Source organism: Conger conger, chromosome 7 (genome assembly GCF_963514075.1).
Source record: "Conger conger chromosome 7, fConCon1.1, whole genome shotgun sequence".
Lineage (NCBI taxonomy): Eukaryota > Metazoa > Chordata > Actinopteri > Anguilliformes > Congridae > Conger > Conger conger.
Window position 1 is genome coordinate 43,241,694 of NC_083766.1, and position 20,280 is coordinate 43,261,973.

Sequence of the window (20,280 nt, forward strand, 5' to 3'; positions counted from 1 at the left end):
AATTTTATCAATTTAAAATTAAATCAACAACACAATAAAGTGTGAAAAAAGTGAAGGGGTCTGAATACTTTCTGTAAATACACTCACTGAGCACTTTATTAGGTAGACCTGTACACCAGCATGCGGACATGGTCAAGAGGTTCAGCTGTGTTTCAGACCAAATGTCAAAGTGGGGAATAAATGTGACTGACCATGGAATGATTGTTGATGTCCCTCCTCAGCCCGACGCTACATTGATAGAGGATGTGGTCATAGCGCCTCCGGGTGGACAGGTTTTTTTGGTTGCTTAAAATTTATATTTCATTTATTTTTTGGATATGCCGAGAGGACGCCGTGCCTGCAGAAAACTCCAAGGCCTATGCCTCACTGGCACTCCTCCCAGCCCACCCTTCAAGATGATAGGGCCCTATTCATGGGAGGATGTTGAGACCTGCCCTGTGAATTACCTGGGGGACTCTTGCCGCTGAGGCCATCCTGGGCCCGGGGCCCCCCTTCAGTAGTGAGAGGTATGCCATAGGAGAGATGGAGGAGAAACCAGACTGGGGCGATTTGACTGGGTACAGATTGGGACAAAGGGCAGGAACCTTCACCACCTGGGTACTATGCCCTGCCTGGGGAGCTGCATTACACATTGTTTAATAAATTGTATTCATTTTAAATTGCATTCTCTTGACTCGCACCACTGCAAACGTAGCAGTTTTGAGTCCTAACAGACATAGGCTAGACAATGTAGAATACCTGTAGCTACCCCGTAGTCACTCTCATATACATGAGTGCCGTCACAAGATAGGCTAGTGTAGTGGGTTGGCTTGCCACCTTGGTTCATCTTTGTGGGCGCATTTCCAGACAAAATTACTATTTTAAAAGCAAAGAACGCATTGCTAGTGTGTATACTGTACAGCACTATATACATTTTAAGACATTTATGAACATTTATGAATACAGCCTGACTGTCTAGCTAGCTAACATGACATGCTTCATCATTCATTTCTAGTAAGTAACAAGACACATAAAAGGTATAATAGGTAAGAGTTTTGTGTTAAAACATTGTTACAAGACCCCATTGCCTTGTAAATCCCTTTCTATCATTGAAAAAGGCTCACTGACATGTTGACTCATCCTCTGTGCTTGTAGTCCTTAAATTCAGATTTCAAAATATGCAGTTGACGGGCCAGCACTCTGTACCAAAACATTATATAGCTGTACAATAATTCGAGCTCATTGGTTGAAAATTGGTTTTAATTGCCACAGCCAATGGCGTTTCAACATCAGCGCATTTACAGAGAGGGGGTGGGATAAAGTGTTGTGGTTTGAGCGTGTTTGTTGCTGAAATTCCTCTTGACCGAAGTCTGAATATTTGATTGAATCCTCAGCAGCCTGCCCAGTCATACATGTTGTTTGAAGTAGACCACCATAGTTACTGTACCTATAGTAGGTATTAATGCATTGTGTGTTGGAAGCCTTCAAGATAATTTTCTCGGTGCTTCTGTGAATTTCCTGTCTTTTACGGCTTTTGCCAATCATTATCGCTTCTTTAAAACATCGTTTTTGGGTTGAATTTCCTGTCTTTTTCGGCTTTGCTGACCATTATGACATTATCTCTCACTTTAAACATAGTTTAGAACAACTACTATCATTGTTTTCGGGTTACCAGATTACCCACTGCAACAGGAAGAAAAAAAAAACCACCCTCTATGCTCTCATCACATTGTAGGCTAGCTACTGTGCTACCGTGTATAAATTGACGATAAAAACACGCACTACAAAAGTCTTGTTCTTATCAGTTACTGTGGGGGAAACTCCAGTAATTCACGACAGCTTTGAGTGTTCACTTTTGCCACCTGGTGGTGGTTGTGTGAAAAACAAACCCCAAACCACAAACCACAATGGATTATGGGTAATCTTGCTACTAACTGCTCCACCTGTCAGGACGATAAAACTGGCTGCCCCCTACTGTCGGAGACCTCACAAGTCTTTTTTCCCAGTTGGCGGCATTCTTGCCACAGAGGCAAAACATCAAATTAAATATGAAACCACGGTAGTTTCTCATGTACAGCACTAATGTGACAGCATAAAGAGTGCTATGTTTGAAGCTTTGAAGAAAAGTTTTGAGCTCTGCCCAGAAATAATATTTTCTCCTGAATTGCATTTAGCTCTGCTCCTCTGTAGAAGAAGGAATATCAGATACCATTATTCTGTTGCTTCTGATAAATCCTTCACAGAAACTAATCTCTAAAAAAGTTTGTGATCTAAAATCTTCACTCCACATATCTGCCATCTTGTAAATGTTGTTCATCCTCTCTCCCAAACAGTAATCCATAAGTATGAGGTGTAAAGTATCACCATGGCAATCAGGCTGTTGAAGTGTTGAAGCGAATGAGCATAACATGCTCTTTATGTTTTGTCTACCTCACTGGACATAATAAACTGCATTAGTGACTGCATATACTATCTGAAATGAAAACACTTGCCTCTTGTTTTTTCTTTATTTTATTCCTAAACCAAAATATCAACATTATACTCTCAGGCATCATATTATTTTATTCAAATGTACTAATGTACTGGAAAGGACAGTTCCAGGTCACTACACATCAATCTACATACATGTTTTCTCCCTCTGAATATATTTAATCCAAGATTAAAATATATAAACATAAGCGACAGCAGAGGAGAATTTCGCAGAACAGTTCTGTCCCACATAAGACAATGTTGCAGTCATCTACACAAACTTTTAAACTATCTTGAATAATTTGTTTTTCTGAGATGTAATGGCAGTGGCTAATGAGGCTGTAGAACTGGCACTAAAATACAGTATTACGAATGTGGAAAACAACCAACAGAGACAGTTTAATGAAAAAAATTACAATTTTGTTCACTGAACCACCCCCTTCAAAACTTTCCAATTGAGTTTCTTCTTGCATAATTGAATCACAAGGGGATGGCAAACTTACCATAGTGTTGACATCTGGGGGAATGTGGAAGGTTCTAGTTTATAGATTTATTTTAAATATTCCAGGCCCAGGGGAAAGAAGCACAAGGCATGCATAAAGTCACATGGGGGAAAAATATTATTTTTGCCGTTCACTTCACTGAAACCACAGTCATTAACATTGCTATTTTAAGGAAGGAGTTTGGAGGCTACACACAGTGCAGAGCAGTGTGGAGAAAGATATGATTATAGAAAAATTACTGAATCAGAAAGCTGCAAAATGAAAAGCTTCACCCTCTCTCTACGCCTTTCCTTTTTACAGACTGAATGTCAACCAAAACTAGCAATTACAATTGGACCTATCACGACATACCTCCTCTATGGAGCAATATGCATAATATATAATATCTAATATATAAGATAGATATACATAATATCTACTGAGGAGGAAGGGGAGGGAGAGTAGAATTTCTGTAGAAATGTGTTTTACCCCAAGGCCATTCATTATTTATGACCTTGGTTTGTTAAAACTGGTTAGTTTTAACTTTTCTATTGTGCTTGTGTCTTTAATTGGCTTTGATTTTCCAAGAACAGGCATCAGTAGGCAAATGGAAATGTTCTCATCATTCTGACTAAGTCAACTTATAAAATGGATTTAAAAGTATAGGCCAACTCCAATTGCTTATATGTTTCTGATGATCTATTTATGTGGCTGCAGGAGCCCATGCCACTCTTAACACAATACAATAAGTGTGTAAATGGCTATCTCTGTGCATTCTGTTTAGTGTTAGCACATGCATAGTGTTAGGCTGTACCACCCACCTTCAGCATGGTGGTTCCGACCTCTAGGCCCACCAGGACCATTTGGTCAACCAGCTCTGCCACTCTGGGGTTGGAAACTTTCAGGGAATCCTTCACCAGGTCTGTGACGTCCACCTGCCAATCTGGCCCCAGCATGGTTATGACCTGGTCAGTGCCTTCTGTGGAGGTGGTGTGGAACTGGGTCAGCACCTTGACCGTGGCATGCTGGTACTGGAGTGTGCAGCCCCGGCTGACCTTCCGATCATCTTCATCATCGTCATCACTGTCCCTCGTGGTCCTGGGGGGGGGGGGGGATTGCAAGGTTATAGAAATGTATTTATTGCAGTCACCATAAAGGAGGACATAACCACATAACCCATGAACTACAGTTGCAGCACTAGGTAAAGAGGGTGTTACTACCTCTGTCGTAAGCTTTGTGTATTTGTATCTTTGCTGGATGCACAACTATGTTTTGTTTACTTCCGGTTTCTCACAGAATCGGTCATTTCTGCTACCGGGTGGCTCGTTTTAAAAGGCCGATTGGGGTTGACTAGCTCGGCGACTTTGGATTTGGATTTAATTTGTGTATGATCGTATTTTTGTTTGACCCTCGACTCTGGCCTCGCCCTTTTGCTTTGTTTACGATTTGAATACCGCGTATGACAATTGCCTCGTCGGTTTTACTTTGATTATTGCCTAACCTGTTTTGGAACTGTTTGCTGATTGGATTTTGAGCCTTGCATCCCTTACGACTCTGATTCCTGCCCAGCCCTTTTTGATCTGTTCGTCCCAGTGCCTCACTCATGTTCGACCCTCTTGCCCACCCTGACTGTGACTGCGATTTGCCCCTCTACTCGCCGAATAGTGACTCCGGTAAAGCTAGAGTGTCTCCAGCAGGATTGCATCCTTCCATCGGGACACTGTTTGTTATTTTCCTTTGTTATTTACATTTTTTTTTTTTAAGGTGATCCTAGGAGGTGACTTGATCTCCGTTGGGGGTTGGCTACACGACACTTTGAGCCCGGTAAGCCTTCGAAGACTAGCCGAGGTGTATTTAGATTTGTTTAGGCAGACAGGACCAGAGTTACTCAGCAGGCTGCAGTGTTTGTTTCATTCCCCCTCCCCATTCTACACTCCCTATCATTTACCCTGTCACGGCCTGACCCTAGACTGGGTCGTAACAAGGGCTTTCAACATAGTTAAATAATATGAGTTGAAATCAACTGGTCTTACTCTGTAAGAACTGATGGGTGTTAAAAGACTGATAGCCACTCTATATACATTATAGTTCTCACCGTCTGGTTACCATAATAAAATTTAAAGGTTAGATGGGGTAAATACTTGGGATGTGACAAATCATCAATTTTGGTTACCATCCCATTTTTTTAACGGTTAACCATGTAACCTGCTAGCGGGGTTGCATCTTCTTTTTTTTAACTGGAGTGTTGACAAATTTAATTTAATTTTCGAACTTTATTTTGGGCCATCTTAATAGATAATCTTAATTTGGCCATCTTAATAGATAAATGTTACATTTACATTTTAGTCATTTGGCAGACGCTTTTAATCCAAAGCGACTTACAAGTGCATAGGTTCTACCACAAGTCAAAGCATCACATCCAGAACAAGAAAAATACCCTGGACTGCTGTTCTAAACATATAGTCGTCATCATAAGTGCAATTTTTATTTTTTATTTTATTTTTATTTTTTTTGGGGGGGGTTAGACAGGGATAGGGGTATCAGAAGGGGGGGGCGGGGTAAATCAGGATGTCAACAGAAATTTCAAGATAATTGTAATTCAGATAATAGCCGAATTGCCAAATTAAAGATTTACATTTACACTGACATTGTGCAGTGTAACCTCACAGTTGCAGAAATCTGTAGTTAAATCCCTATAGTTTACGTCCAGGTATGCTGGTTGATCGTGTGCCATTTTAAAAAATGCATTGGTTAAAATGATAATTCTTCATGTTTTCATCCCTCTTCCCTATGGCGTCTACCTGATATACTTGACTGGCATGAAATCTGTAAATATGCTGCTGTTATGAGCTTTGTTACAGACGGGGTTGTGTGCTCAAAATTCTGTGGTCATGCAATATTTTCCTGATATAATATGACACCAGGTCAATTTTACCATCAGCGACTGGTCTAATGATTTAACTTTTATGCCAATACAGGTCTCTGTACAATTTGATATATATTTTTATACAATGGTAAACTTTGCCAATGCATTTTATATGGCACGGGACAATCGCGGTGGTGAGATTAACGTGGTCCATTCTTCGCTGAAAGCAGGGAATTTTCGTTTTCAATATCCAATGGATAAATAGCCTAATAATAATGTATTGCTTTATTTATTTTTATGTAGATAAAGTTGAAAGTGATGTTCAGTTTGCCGCTACTTTACTTTGCAATAAACACGGATGGAAGAAACACCGTACAATAAGCGACATTGAGGGGCGGCATTGGCTCAGGAGGTAAGATCAGTCGTCTGCCTGTCGGAGGATTGCCGGTTCGATCCCGCCCTTGGTGTGTCAAAGTGTCCCTGAGCAAGACACCTAACCCTGAATTGCTATTGACGAGCTGGTTGGTGTCTTGTATGGCAGCCAATCGCCGTTGGTGTGTGTGTATGAATGGGTCAATGAGAAGGCTCAATTGTATAGTGCTATATAAATGCCAACCATTTACCAATAAGCCATAAGTGAACAGCTACAGATTTTAAACACACAGAAATAACTATAGTAGCCTACTGTAGCATTCAATTCCCTGCGGCGTTATCATTCTTCACCCTCTGAAATTGGCCCAGATTCACCCCAGATTGCTTGCTAGTACTACTTTAGCTTGTTGTTTGCTAGTTTAAAATGTAAATAGCAATTGTAATATTGTCTGCAACATTTGTCCAATGATGCATAGTGGAAAGCTACGTTCAGTTTGCTGGTAGTTTGAATTTGTGTGTCAATGAATAAACACGGACCTTCTGTGAGCCTTAAGAAACAACATAAGGTTGCAATAAGCCATAAGTCAACCAACAGCTACAGAAATTATTTGATAACTCTAATATTGTAGCATTCAATTCCCTATGGTGTTTGCATTGCATGGCGGCCTGCAGAGTAGGGGTTAAGGTACATGACTGGGGCCCACAAAGTCGGTGGTTCGATTCTCGGTGTAGCAACAATACGATCCACTTGAGCAAGGTCCTTAACTCTGTATTGCTCCAGGGGAGGATTGTCTCCTGCTTAGTCTAATAAACTGTCAAATCTGCCACATCCGGAAACCCTGAGCGAGTGCTCCAGGGTCGCTTATGTCATCACCCTGCTGGTTGGGACAGCCAGAGAGTGGGGTATGGCATTTTGGGTGTCTTGCGCCCCTGAGTGCCACAGCTTCACCATCTTTTCTGAGGCCATGAAGAGGGTCTCTGACTGCGCCGCCTTCGGACCAACTTCCACTCGCCAACTCATCCAGATCTGCCAGGACAACCACTGTGTCTCGGATTACGCCATTGAGTTCTGGACCCTGGTGGCTTCCTGGGACCACACAGCACTGCACAGCACTTTTCTTTTTTTTCTGTCTGATTAAATCCAAGATTAACTCACCACTTGCAAGCTGCCCGCTAATCTGGACGCACTGATAGACCTAGCCATCCACGTGGATTCACGTTTGAGGGAGCGACGAGCCGCGAGATGAACCTCATTAGCCCAGACCTACACTCACCCCACGTCCCAGTTGTCAGCCCCTGGTATAGATCTGGTGGAGGGCTTGATACAGCCCCCTAGTCGGCCGTATCAGGCTGTCATCAGAAGAGAGAGAGAGATGGATTTTGGAGCCGGGTCATTCTGTCAGCAACTGTGCGCTAAAAGTAAATGGCTGTTAGTAAGTGAGGGGGTTCTGATGGGTGCCTCCATTGATCCAACGCCCTCTACTTCCTGATCCACCCTGTTCGCCACTATTTCCTGGAACGGGGTAAGACACCAAGTGCGGGTTCTTATCGACTCGGGAGCCAATGCAAATTTTATGTGGCCCACTCTGTTCGGTCGACTTGGAGTACCCACTTCTACCCTGTCCAAAGCTCTCCAAACGAATGCTCTCACAGGCCCTCCATTGGATACTGTCACCACCCCTGTGACCTCAGGCAATCACCAGGAGGAGATCATGGTTTATGTAATAAAGTCTATGTTCCTGCCATTCTACGCGGACCCTGGCTTCCAAGCCAGACTATCACAAGCTGAAGTCCTGGCTGCTATGTTTTCTGCCTCCACTCTGCCTCTGTTCCTCCCGCTCCAGCAACGGTGACTGAAGAAACACCTCCGGACCTGTCCTCTGTACCAGCCGTCTACCACAACAAAGGCTACGTCCTCAGCAAGTCCCGTGCCTGTCCCTGCCTTTGCCATTGACCTGCTTCCTGTTCTCTCTCTTGGTACCTCAAACCCTGGCCATGGATAAGTACATTGGTGAGTTTCTCTCAGCTGATGGTCTGCTATGAAGAAGGACATGGTGCTTAACCCCTGCATGAACTACCAAGGGCTTAACGACATCACCAAGAATCGCTACCCCATTCCGCTTGAGCAAGGCCCCAAACCCCACATTGCTTCAAAGGGGATTGCCCCCTGCTTAGTCTAATCAACTGTAATTTACTTTGGTTGAACAAATTATAATTATTATTATCATTATATTGTGTACTGAGATATTTGAAGAAAAGGCAGACCTAAAAACCTGAAGAGATTGTTACAAAAAGTTATTTGCTTTTCCAGGACACTCACTCTCAAATAAAATTACATTTTCATTTCAGATAGCTGTGATGGAATCACCATTCAATTAATAATTGTGGACTTATTTTCATTACAGACACAGGGAGCACATGAGGAGAAATGTATGAGTGTGTAATATAATTACCATAAAATTAGCAAATGGATACAAGCCAAGCAACTGTTTGACTCAAGCAAACAATGAATGAAAACAAGGAAACATTTTTAAAAAAGTAAAACACCATTATGCACATACCATGGAGGGGTATGTTCAGAGACAGGTGAGTAAGCAGCAGTCAAGCATAATTAAATCAGTGCATCAATGTATTACAATTCTGCAGAGCAGTACATAAACATTAAACAAGGGAAGTAGCTCAGAACCTCAAGTCTTCCTATCCTCCACCAATTTGCAGAGGTATGCAGAGATTCCAGCTGCTTGGATCCTCACCTGCGATCCGGCAGGATGGGGACCCTCCACCCCTTGATGAAGCTGAGCCTGCTGTCAGAGAGCTCAACCTGCAGAGGAAGCTTTGGCACCCACACTGTCAGCTCCAGGGGTGCGCTCAGATGTTCATAGCTGAAGATCACCCGGGCGTTCATGGACCCTCGCTTCTCCTTTCCATTCACAAACACATAGTCGCAGTTCATGGACACCTAGAGTTGTGTTCAAGAAAATAGCAGTACAACATCAGTAACCTGCTGAACCACTGTTATTAGTAGTAGTGATATTTCTGCATGGCAAATACTTTACTTGTAGATGTAGTAGTGTAATAGAAAAACAACAGACCCATCGGTCATGACATGCATGCTGCTTGTTCTGAGTAATTGACTCATTCATTGAAAGGGGCATGTTCAAAATAATAGCAGTGTAGCAGTTTAATTAGATAATTAATTAATTCTAAAAAAAAAAGGTGTCATTAATTGTCCTTTATTAAGGAAGAAGGTAAGCAAATGTATAACACATTGTTATAAAAATTTCCTTCTGAATTGCTTAGTAAAATGGGCCATTCTAAACATTGTTTGGAGGAACAATATCATTTGATTCAAAAGTTGATTGGAGAGGATCAGTATGAATACATCAAAATACTTGAAGAGATTATGTTGCTGTATGCCAAAGAGGCAAACACACGAGTAAGCCAGCAACATCTTGGTTCCAGACAAAAAGTACTGAGGTAATGGAGTGGCCAGCTCAATCCCCCAATTTCAACCCCATTGAAAACTTGTGGGGTGACATTAAAAATGCAGTTTCCAAAAAATTCACAGGAACTGTGGAATGTAGTTTGTTCATCCTGGGTTGAAATACCTGTTTCTAGGTGCCAGAAGTTGGTTGACTCGATGCAACGCAATATTAGTTCAGTAATTGAAAGTGAAGTTAAATCTTGAAAAATTTCTTTAGTTTATACAGTTTGAAGAGAAAAATATCACCACTGCCATTTTTTGGAACAGATTAATATTCCTTTTTTTTGCTTCCTGTAAAAGAATAACACAGACTTGATAAAATTTGCTAATTGTTTGATTTGGAATTGAATGTGTAATGTTTCCACTACATTTTAAATATTGAACTAAAAGCTATACATTTTTTTGCAATTTATTCACTTTTTTTAACGCACTGCTATTTATTTGAATACAGCTGTATAAACATGTGTAGGAGGGGAGGGATGAGGGCACAAACACAATTTCTGTGGTTACCTTTTCTGGACAATCAAATAAAAGTTTTTCTTTAAAACCCAGACATTATTTGAGTTTTGTGCTCTGCTTTTTTGTGCTGTTTTTCATGCAGTACATACAGTATTGGGCAAAAGTCTTAGGCACCCTAGATTTCTTCTATATAAATTTGGTCTGAATATATAAATATTTGTTTTTTGTTTTCTGAATTAGTATGTCAGTAGAAAAGTGCAGATTTGTAATTTTCCAAAAAGTTAAATGTTACAGCTAATCTTTAGCATTTTGTTAAATGAAGCCACATATTAAGTAATAGACCACTTTTCAGATAAAAACTTTATCATCGGATCAAAAAAGCTGTCTGGAATAAGAAGCATGCGAGCCAAAGTGATTATAGAAATAGAAAAACCCATAGAATGGCCTAGGAATCACAATGCATTTCAACGGTCATGTGTCTTGAAAAATGATCATATGATCAAATACAACGCTGGCATTGCATCCGTCTGTTAAGGGAGATGTAATGTGTAGGTCACATCTGCCCATAAGGGGTTAAAGGCGAATGGTGGTAACAACAAATGTTGATTTGATTCCGTTTTTTAATATTTAGTGCTCTTTATAGTAATTTTTTCAATATTTAGAAACTGTTAATTTCTCCTTCCTTCAGCCATTTTCACTGAAGTTGGCTAGCTAGCTAGTTATAATACAACAGTGCTATTCAAGTTACCACCTTTGCACAAGCCTAATTCGGTCCCAACATAACTGCAGAATGTCAATGCACTTTGCAGTGAATGCAAATGAAGACTGCCACCAGTTACAACATGATTAGCTAATTAGTACATCAGTCCGAAATCAGACATCACTGTTCATTTTGATGGTAGAGGGATTCAATTGGGATTCTGAAGGCATTCAAGGGTCTAGATTTTAAAAAAGCTGATGGAATACAATTTTTTGGACACTGACATGAGTAAATCCTTCTACGAGTATCTAGCAGTTCAATAGCACTCATAACGTAATGAGACATATTAATAGATTGAGCAGACATTTAATTTTATGAAGAATTAAGACATGTATGCATACATACACTCACCAAACACTTTATTAGGAAAAACTTTACTTTATTACGCCAACTTATTCATTCAATTATCTAACCAGCCAATTGTGTGGCAGCAGTGCAATGCATACAATCATGTAGAAACGGGTCAGGAGTTCACATCAAACATCACATTGGGGAAAAAATGTGATCTAAGAGACTTTGACTGTGGAATGATTGTTGGTGGCAGACAGGGTGGTTTGAGTATCTCTGCTGTATCAGTAAACTGCTGATCTCCTGGGACTTTCACGCACACTAGTTTCTAGGCTTTGCAAAGAATGGTGCAAAAAAAGAAATCCAGAAAGCAGCAGTCCTGCAGACAGAAACGCATTGTTAATGAGAGACGTCAGGGGAGAATGGCCAGAAGCTGACAGGAAGTTGACAGTAACGCAAATAACCACACATTACAACAGTGGTATGCAGAAGAGCATCGCTGAACACACAACGCATAATAACTCTAAGTGGATAGGTTACGGCAGTAGAAGTCTAAAAAACAAGTCTAATAAATACCTAATAAAGTGTACATGCATACATACAGTACAGTCCAAGTATTTGGACAGGGTACAATTTCTGTTCTTTTGGTTCTGAACTCCAGCACATTGAATTAGAAGTAATTGGACAGTTGCTTTCTCAGTTGTTTCTGATCAGTCAGGTGTATTCAATTGCTTTCTTAGTAAAGGTATAAAGAAGCTTTCAGTTTGTTGTCTTGATTCTATGCTTTAGATTGCCTTTGACTGTTTGTCAATTTGAGGACCGGAGTTGTACCAATGAGAGTCAAGGAAGCCATTATTAGATGCCTTGCTTGCTGCAAGCACCAGTCATTGAGTTTGGAGGCTACACTTGACTATTCAGAAACAGCAAAGAGGCTAACTGTCCAATTACTTTTGGTCCCCTAAAATGGGAGGAAATTATGTATAAAAAGGGAGGTAATTCTTACACAGATTAATATGGATGTAATATGGATGTAAATACCCTCAAATTAAAGGCGAGTCCGCTCTTTGACCTCAAATTCATTGTTTCATTTCAAATCCAATGTGCTGGAGTACACAGCCAAAGGAAAATAAATTGTACCACTGTCCAAATATTTACAGACTGCATTGTATAATTCTTTGGTATGGGCAATAACATTAGTGTTGCCACTAAAACAAACTTTGTATGCAAATCATTTTTTACAGTTCAATTAGTTCTCTCGGGACTCTGGACTTATTTATTTGTTAATCATTTAACATTAACCTTGTTAAAAATACATTTACAGTACTTTTTGGCCTTCACCTGAACTAAACAGAATAGCAATTCAAACACCAATACAGTTACATCATGGAGACTTTCTTAATCACTCAACATGTAATCCATGTGATCTTCTTCCCCCTTCCCACATGCATCATATAGGCAATTTAGCTGTAATTTAATTTCAGCTGTTCATCAGGTTAAAGCAAAATAAAACAACAGAACTATCGCAGAACAAACTAGTTGCTTGCTACATGACCACCATTACATTTTTCTATTAATTTTGAAATTCTGTGTACCATTAAAACTTCTACTGCCCAAGACCCAGCAATGCTCAAGTACTCTTTATCAAACAATTTTACATTTTTACCTAAGGAAACAACATGTATCAAAACGTGACTACAATTTACTCAAAACAACTTTGTTATTCTAACCTGTACATAGCAAACCGGTTAAAGCACTGTCCCACAGCAGTTTATTAAGGTGAATTATTTTAATGGCAGTACACATATGGCTTATGAATACCATAATCAACCCACAGTAATTTAGCTTCACAAAACGAAAAATGTTGCAGTGCATGAACTTCTTGATGAGGAAAACAAAAAAGCATAAATGTAATGGGGTAGGTGATCAATACCAATATACAAATTTACTGTGAGCTATGTCTATTGCCTAAAAATTAAGTCAAGTCAAACAAACCATTAATTACTAAATACCCAAGCAATTTCAATGTTCACAGTTGATGGGTATCCATTTCCAGTTCTTACAAATACTGGAGTATTTGTAAGAAAACAGTCATTGCTTTCTTTAGTACTGCATATTCTATCTGTTCAAGCTACATGGAATTATATTATAGACAAAGCTCATATTATAAGATGAAGACATACACTCGGAGCTCTTAGATGAAGGTTTGATTAATGGGAGAGAATGCTTACTCTAGCAAAGAAACACAAATGTTTCAAAAGTCACCTGGTGAGGAAAATCTCATAAATCTCCAGCCCTTTAATGGTGAATTATGCACTGTGATAGATAGTGGGGTTCCTTGAGGATAATATTGGTGATTTATCAGGGGGTCTAAGGCAGCTGACACTGTAATCAGAGAAGCTAATCTCCTGCAAATGGAGGTCAGGATCGGGAGCCAGACGAGTGAAGGGAATTCATCACGGAGTGGGATATCTATGTACAGTAATAAAATACTCGGCCCTCCCTGACACTCTATGCCATTATCGATACTTGCAGGGGGAATTGATCAAATGGAAACCGACATTACTTCTCAGTTTTAATGCGTCTCAAAATGATCTGCCTTGAAAAACTTGCCTATACCCTTTCGAGCAGGCACTCAAGGCAGGAGCGCATTTCCAATTGCCGACTTGTAGCCGTCTGTTCCAGGTGAATCGATCAATCTCTTAAATGCGATTCATTATTATTGCATTATTTATGCACTTATGTTTGGGGCGGGGGGGTCTGGGGGCTTACACCACTTACGGTACACATACCATCCATTTGCAGTTGATTATTTGACCAAAAACAACATTAAATACTGACATACTACTCAGGCACAGTACGCCAGACAGTCTAGTATACCCAATACAGCAAACTTACTTACCCCATAAAAAAATAAGTAGCATTTCAAAAGAAAAGTAAATATATATTCTTATCCACACAAATTATGGTGCCAATGAACTGGCAGTTTTTCTGAAAGCTCTTATGATTTTCTGCCTACAGGTAATAAACCTGGATGGCTAATTTTGAGTTGAAAGCTGTTAACAACTATGGGTGTAAGTGCTTCTGAGGGGGTAACAGTTTTGAGGAGCTGCAGTGTGTGATCTGCAACAGTATCTCTGATGTTTCGCATGGAACAGGACGATATGAGCATCTAAACACAGTTTGCAGTCGCAAGTACAGTCTGTGGATGAAGGCGGCATAGTCAAACTCTTTCCCTCGACAAATAAACAAACAAATATTTACACAATGTTTTTTCAGCTTCTGACGATTAGCGCTGTGCTGGGATGTTTTCAGTTGTTGTCAACACGTGCACAATCACCTGAACAGGCCAGCTGGTTTGTTTTTTTTATCATGCTTCAGTGGCTTCATCACTTAATGACTGTTTGCCTTGCAAACAGCTGTAACATTTGTGAAATTATGTACTCATGCAGAAATATTAATTTCTGCAGATGTGCCAAATCTGCAATATCCTTATATGTTTATTTAAAAGATCACGTGGTGAAGTCCACAATACAGAGCCTTTTTAAAAATAAAAAAAAGAAGAAGAAAAATAATCCAACAGCTCAACCTGGGTTCTATCTAGGTTCTCTGCTCCCCTTCCATTCATCATGTTTGAAGGTTGGTTCATGTTTGAAGGTTGAACCAGTGGTTTTTAATTATAAATTTAGTTTGAGTTCAAGCAGGGATGGCAGATACATATACAGGTATATTAACAGGTACATATACATGTTTGCCAAAGTGAATGAGAGATTTCAGTAGTGTGCTGCACTGAATTCTGAAGTGGAAAGTGCTACTCTGGCCAGCGTCCTCACTAGTATGATTAGCATTGTCTTGGGTGGAAGGATCAGCAGGAGAGGTATTGTTTCCTGCATGCTGGCAAAATCTCAGTGCTCCCCCATCCTTGTCCCGTTCCCCAGCCCTGGCCCCTGTCCTGCCTCCCCCATGTCTGACTGGGACCCAGATGTCTTGTTTAATGACTGTGGCTGCATACTGACACTAACATGGGCGACATTGCTCAGGCAGTAAGAGCAGTTGTCTGGCAGTCGGAGGGTTGCCGGTTCGATCCCCCGCCCGGGCTGTGTCAAAGTGTCCCTGAGTAAGACACCTAACCCCCAAATGCTCCTGACGAGCTGGTCGGGGCCTTGCATGGCAGCCAATCGCCGTCGGTTTGTGAGTGTGTGTATGAATGGGTGAATGGAGAAGCATCAACTGTACAGCGCTTTGGATAAAGGCGCTATATAAATGCCTGCCATTTACCATTTAACAAACATACCAACCCCCTGGAGTCAGATGGGACTGGGTCATCTGGCAGCTCAAAAACATGTGCAATCCTATTTGCTGAAAAAATAACATGACAAATTTCCAGACCTTTTCCAAGCTGGCAAGAAACAAAATAGGCACAGTGCACAGAGTTTAATCCTCTTATTACTGAATAAGATCAGTTCAAAGAACTGAATATTTAAAATGAACATGAATGTCACTGTCACACACCAGGTGACACCACTCTGAAGGTATTGTTGCATAAGGGAGGACATTTTTAGAAATGACAGCACACTAATTTAATCACAAATTGAGGAGGATTATCTAGATTCTCCAGGGAAGATTAAGCTTGCTGTGGTTGTAATAAATAATTAGCCCAGGTCAAGCAAGTCAAGTAAAATTGTAACCTTATTTTATTACTCCTAAAACATAGGCCAATCTAATTTGCTGTCTTAGATGGAAGGAAATTACTAAAATATATCAGGGTTCTCCCCAGAATGCTGTAGCCTATCGACTTAGAGGTTTGATGCGTTGTGTGCTTTTCTGCATACCAATGTTGTAATGTGTAGTTCCTTGCAATACTGTCACCTTCTTGTCAGCTTTGACCAGTCTGGCCCTTCTTCTCTAACCACTCATTAACAACATGTTTTTGCTGTTTCTGACATTTGGTCTGAACAACGGCTGAACCTCTTGACCACGTCTGCATGCTTTTATGCATTTAGTTGCTGCCACATGATTGGCTGATTAAATATTTGCATTAAAAAGCTGGTTTATATGTATAACCAAAAGTGATCACTGAGTGTACACATTCACATTGTCTTTCCTTTGTAATTACAGAGGTTGGAGGTGTGTAAATATGTTTGTGTGTGTGTGTGTGTGTGTGTGTGTGGAGGTGTATGTGTGTGTGTGTGTGTGGAGGTGTGTGTGTGTCTGTGCGTCTGGTGCCCCACCAGGTAAATGGTCAGCAGCTGCCACTGACATCCATTATGCGTGTCAGAAAAGAACAGCTTGGCAGGGGCTTATTTTCAAGCCCATGGCACATTTACCAGGCAATGCAGATATTTATGATAATTTAAAATATTTCAATATTTAAAAAATACTTAAATTAAATTCCTAGAACAATACTTGTGTTCTCAGGGTCTAAGTAACATTCACGTTGAATACCAGGGCACTTTTGCATTTCACTCATACATTTAATATACATTTTTGGCATGCACAGAAAATTGTAATATCACATGATGGACTCTCCAATCACAAAATGACATACAGCTCTGGAAAAGTGTGCATCCTTATCTACCAGCTATAGAATCACACCTGAACAGTCATTACAGTGTTTTGTAGGGTATTAATTTGAACAAATAAGAGAGGCGTGGATGTTCTTTGATTTTTATGGTTCAAAAGTTATAAAGTAAAGAGTAGTAGATGTACACACAATGCATTTTAGAGCGTAACAGCATGATAACCTTAACATGTGGGAAAAGACTCTTGCATAATGCAATACTGTACCTTGACAATGTCTTCGTTGGAGGACTTGCACTCAACAAAAGCGGATACATCAGTGACGACCCCACTTATCTCTATGGAGACTACCTTCACTGGGATAGCAACTGTTCGGCCAGTCAGAACAGCTGTGTTGATGATTTCCGTATCCTGTTGGAGATATAAAGAATGTACAGTGCCCTGAATTAAACTTAACTAGTTGCACCACCTTCAGTGGAGTCGAAGGCGGTGCAAGAGTCAAGACCGAAGTTCGTTCCGCGGGGCAAAAGCACAAAGACAGCAAGCAAGAGTCTGTGGTACAGGCAGGCAATGGTCAACAAAACAGAAGTCAATACCGATGGCCAATAAACAGGCTTGGATCATAACAGGCAAAGACATGACATGAACACTGAGCTTATACACAGGTGTAGACAGGTGCAGACAATTAGCTTGAGAGCAGCATGCGAATGGAAATCAGGTGTGGAGGATTGAGGAGTTAACAAGATAATTAGTAATCGTTAGTAATAAACCTATCCTGCCCTAGCATTAATAAATTAGTAAATGACATGCACAAGAAACGTAAGGTGAACATGAACACAAAGTTAAAGTTACCAAATCCTGATCTAAAGTTAGTAGTTTAGTAAGAAGACAAGGGAAATTTAAACAATTAGGGAAGTGTGAGTGACAGAAATGGAGAGAGAGAAAGCATGAATGCATGGTTTGCAGAAAGACATGAAAAAGTGTATGTTAAACAATGAACGAAACATAACATGAAACAACATAAATCGTGACAAAACAAGTTTGCAAAACTGTGACATGAATAAACTATATAACGTGACATGACAAGACTAGTATATTAGAATATATTGTAACAAGGACTAAACATGAAATGTAACATGACATGAAAATGAAACGTAACAAGAAATAAAACATAAAAACATGGCGAGACTAGACTAACATAATACGTGACATGACAATAAAATAACTAAGACAATAACTAAACATGAAACATGATGTGTCAAGCATGAAATGTGACATATTTTGGGTCCAAGTCAGGACTGACTCTGCCATACCAAAACATTCATTTTCTTTCTTTTCAGACGTGGACTTGTTTTTGTGGATCATTGTCTCGAGTTGAGGAACTGAAGTCCAGGGAGTGCCCCCAGGTCGCACAATGTTCAGGGGACACATTATTAAGTGTGGGATGTCTGATATTATGACCACCCATTATGACGTGTTGTATTTGTATTACTTGTGGTAGGTGCTGGATGGAAGGACAATTGTCTCTCTGAAACTAGCAATGACACTTGCGTTTGGGTTATCACCGAGCCCAAGATAGAGCTCATAATGTCATTCTGAATTGGTAACGTAGCTAGATAGCTAGCATCAAAGGGCTAGCCTTGAACCTAGGCTGACATGGTAACACAAATTCAAATGCAGTCCACTCATTATCTATCAGAGTCAGAAGATGTTACCGCTTGGAATCAAACATCAGTTGAATTCATAATTTAAAACACATCATCACTCACAGCCAACACAGCAAACACAGCCAAACAGCATTTCAGCACAGGAGTAGCTAAGACAGATCTGAGTTAATGTTAGCTTCTGTCATTATGATAGCTACCTAGCTATCATTGACAAAGCCACCGCTTCCTCGAAGCTAACATACATGTTTGCATTACTTTACATTAATGGCATTTGGTGGCATTATAGATGCTCTTATCCAGAGTGACAGGCAGTTGATAACCCTGCATTGCTCCTGCTTAGTCTAAGGGCCTTGCTCAAGGGCCCAACGGCTGTGCGGATCTTATTGTGGCTACACCGGGGATCCAACCACCAATCTTGCGTGTCCCTGTCATGTACCTTAACCGCTACGCTACAGGCCACCCTAACCATTAACTTCAGCAGTGTATGCATGGCCAATCAAATGTGACCTTCTCCATCCTAATCATTCTGAAGTCACGAAGGCCGCTTTCACTTAAATCAATGTTAATGTAAAAAGTTCATTTTGGGCTGTTTTAGGCTTTCATCTTAATTTTGTGGAACAATGTCTTGGCTTTCATAATCTGCAAGTCTTACTGTCAAATTGAGAGTAAAAATATAGGTTTTAAGCTTTTAAAAACAAGATGTCAAAGTGAAATGTATTCTCTAGGAAGCATTCCCTGAGTTAGAGATCAATAGAGCCCAATAGCCACTGGGTACACCACTACCTGTGGATATGATGTTCTTACTGTGAAATGCTGTATTTGCTTTATGCCAGACATATTGGGACCCATGTCATCCATAAATTTCCACGTTGACTCATCTGTCAATACAATATTATCCCAAAAGGCTTGGGGATCATCCAGGTGTTTTTTTGTGCGAGATGAGCATTTTTACCCAGTCTTTTTCTTATTTAGGAGTCATGACCACTGACTAGAGAGACTGAGACTGGAGACCTAGAGAGACCTGGATATTCTTCTGGGATCTTTTTTGACTTCCTGGATGAGTTGTTGGGGTACCCTTTTGGCTGATTCACCACTGTTCCATGTGTTCTCCATTTGGAGATAATGGCTGTTGTTCCCAGAGCCTTAGAATTGGCTTTGGAGTGACCTAGTCTAAATTTCAGTTCACGCTCAAAAACCAACACATTTGTCTGAAATATAAAAGCAGTTCTGCAAAGAAGGGTTGGTTAAAATCCTACACAGTGACTTATATCCAATTATAGGAAGTGTTTGGTTGCAATGTCTGCTTAAGGAGGTGTAGCCAGTTATTAAGTTCCTTAAATAAATGAAATAATCACATTTTCTAATATTTAATATTAATATTAATATTTAATATTAATATTATCTATTATTTAATATTATTTTCTCAGGTTCCATTGAGTAACTGTGTAATAAACTGCTTTAATTGATCAAATAAGTGCTGAGTAACAACAAAAGCCGCACACTCTGTGTGACCACTGGTCTAACATTACATTTTGTCTAAATATCTGAAACAAATATTCAATAGTTTGTTCTGTCTGTTTTTGTGTTTACTGTTGTTTATTCTTGTTATTTATTGGTTATTTATTCATTATCATTCATATCTGGTTATTGTTGCCCATTACTGTTATTGCATTCGTGATCCCCTGTTATGTCTGTTTCTGAATGTTTCTGAGCCCGAGTCACTCCCCTGTCTGCGTGCTTCACTATTCGGGTGGTTTCGGTAGCTTCCGGATTTTCAATCTTTCTTCCAGCCTCGCATTCCTTACTTCCGGCTTCTCTCGATAGTAAGAATAGTGCTTTACAACATTTAACTAACTACTACTAATTTAGATATTGTACAGTACTAATCCGATTAATACACTTATTGCCTGTCCAACTAACAAAATAAGTCACTTCAA

The 20,280-nt window shown here is 40.1% G+C and overlaps 1 protein-coding gene across 1 annotated transcript in view; it reads right to left on the bottom strand.

Moving 5' to 3' along the window:
* The window catches only part of tmem132e (transmembrane protein 132E), a 583,657-nt gene that overhangs the window by 17,199 nt on the left and 546,178 nt on the right, over positions 1 to 20,280 (bottom strand). The window contains exons 5-7 of the mRNA XM_061247765.1: positions 16,944 to 17,087; positions 8,922 to 9,127; positions 3,752 to 4,028 (exon numbers count right to left, since the gene is read on the bottom strand). Of these exons, the coding sequence (XP_061103749.1) occupies positions 3,752 to 4,028; positions 8,922 to 9,127; positions 16,944 to 17,087 (627 nt within the window). The remainder of the gene's footprint in view (positions 1 to 3,751; positions 4,029 to 8,921; positions 9,128 to 16,943; positions 17,088 to 20,280) is intronic.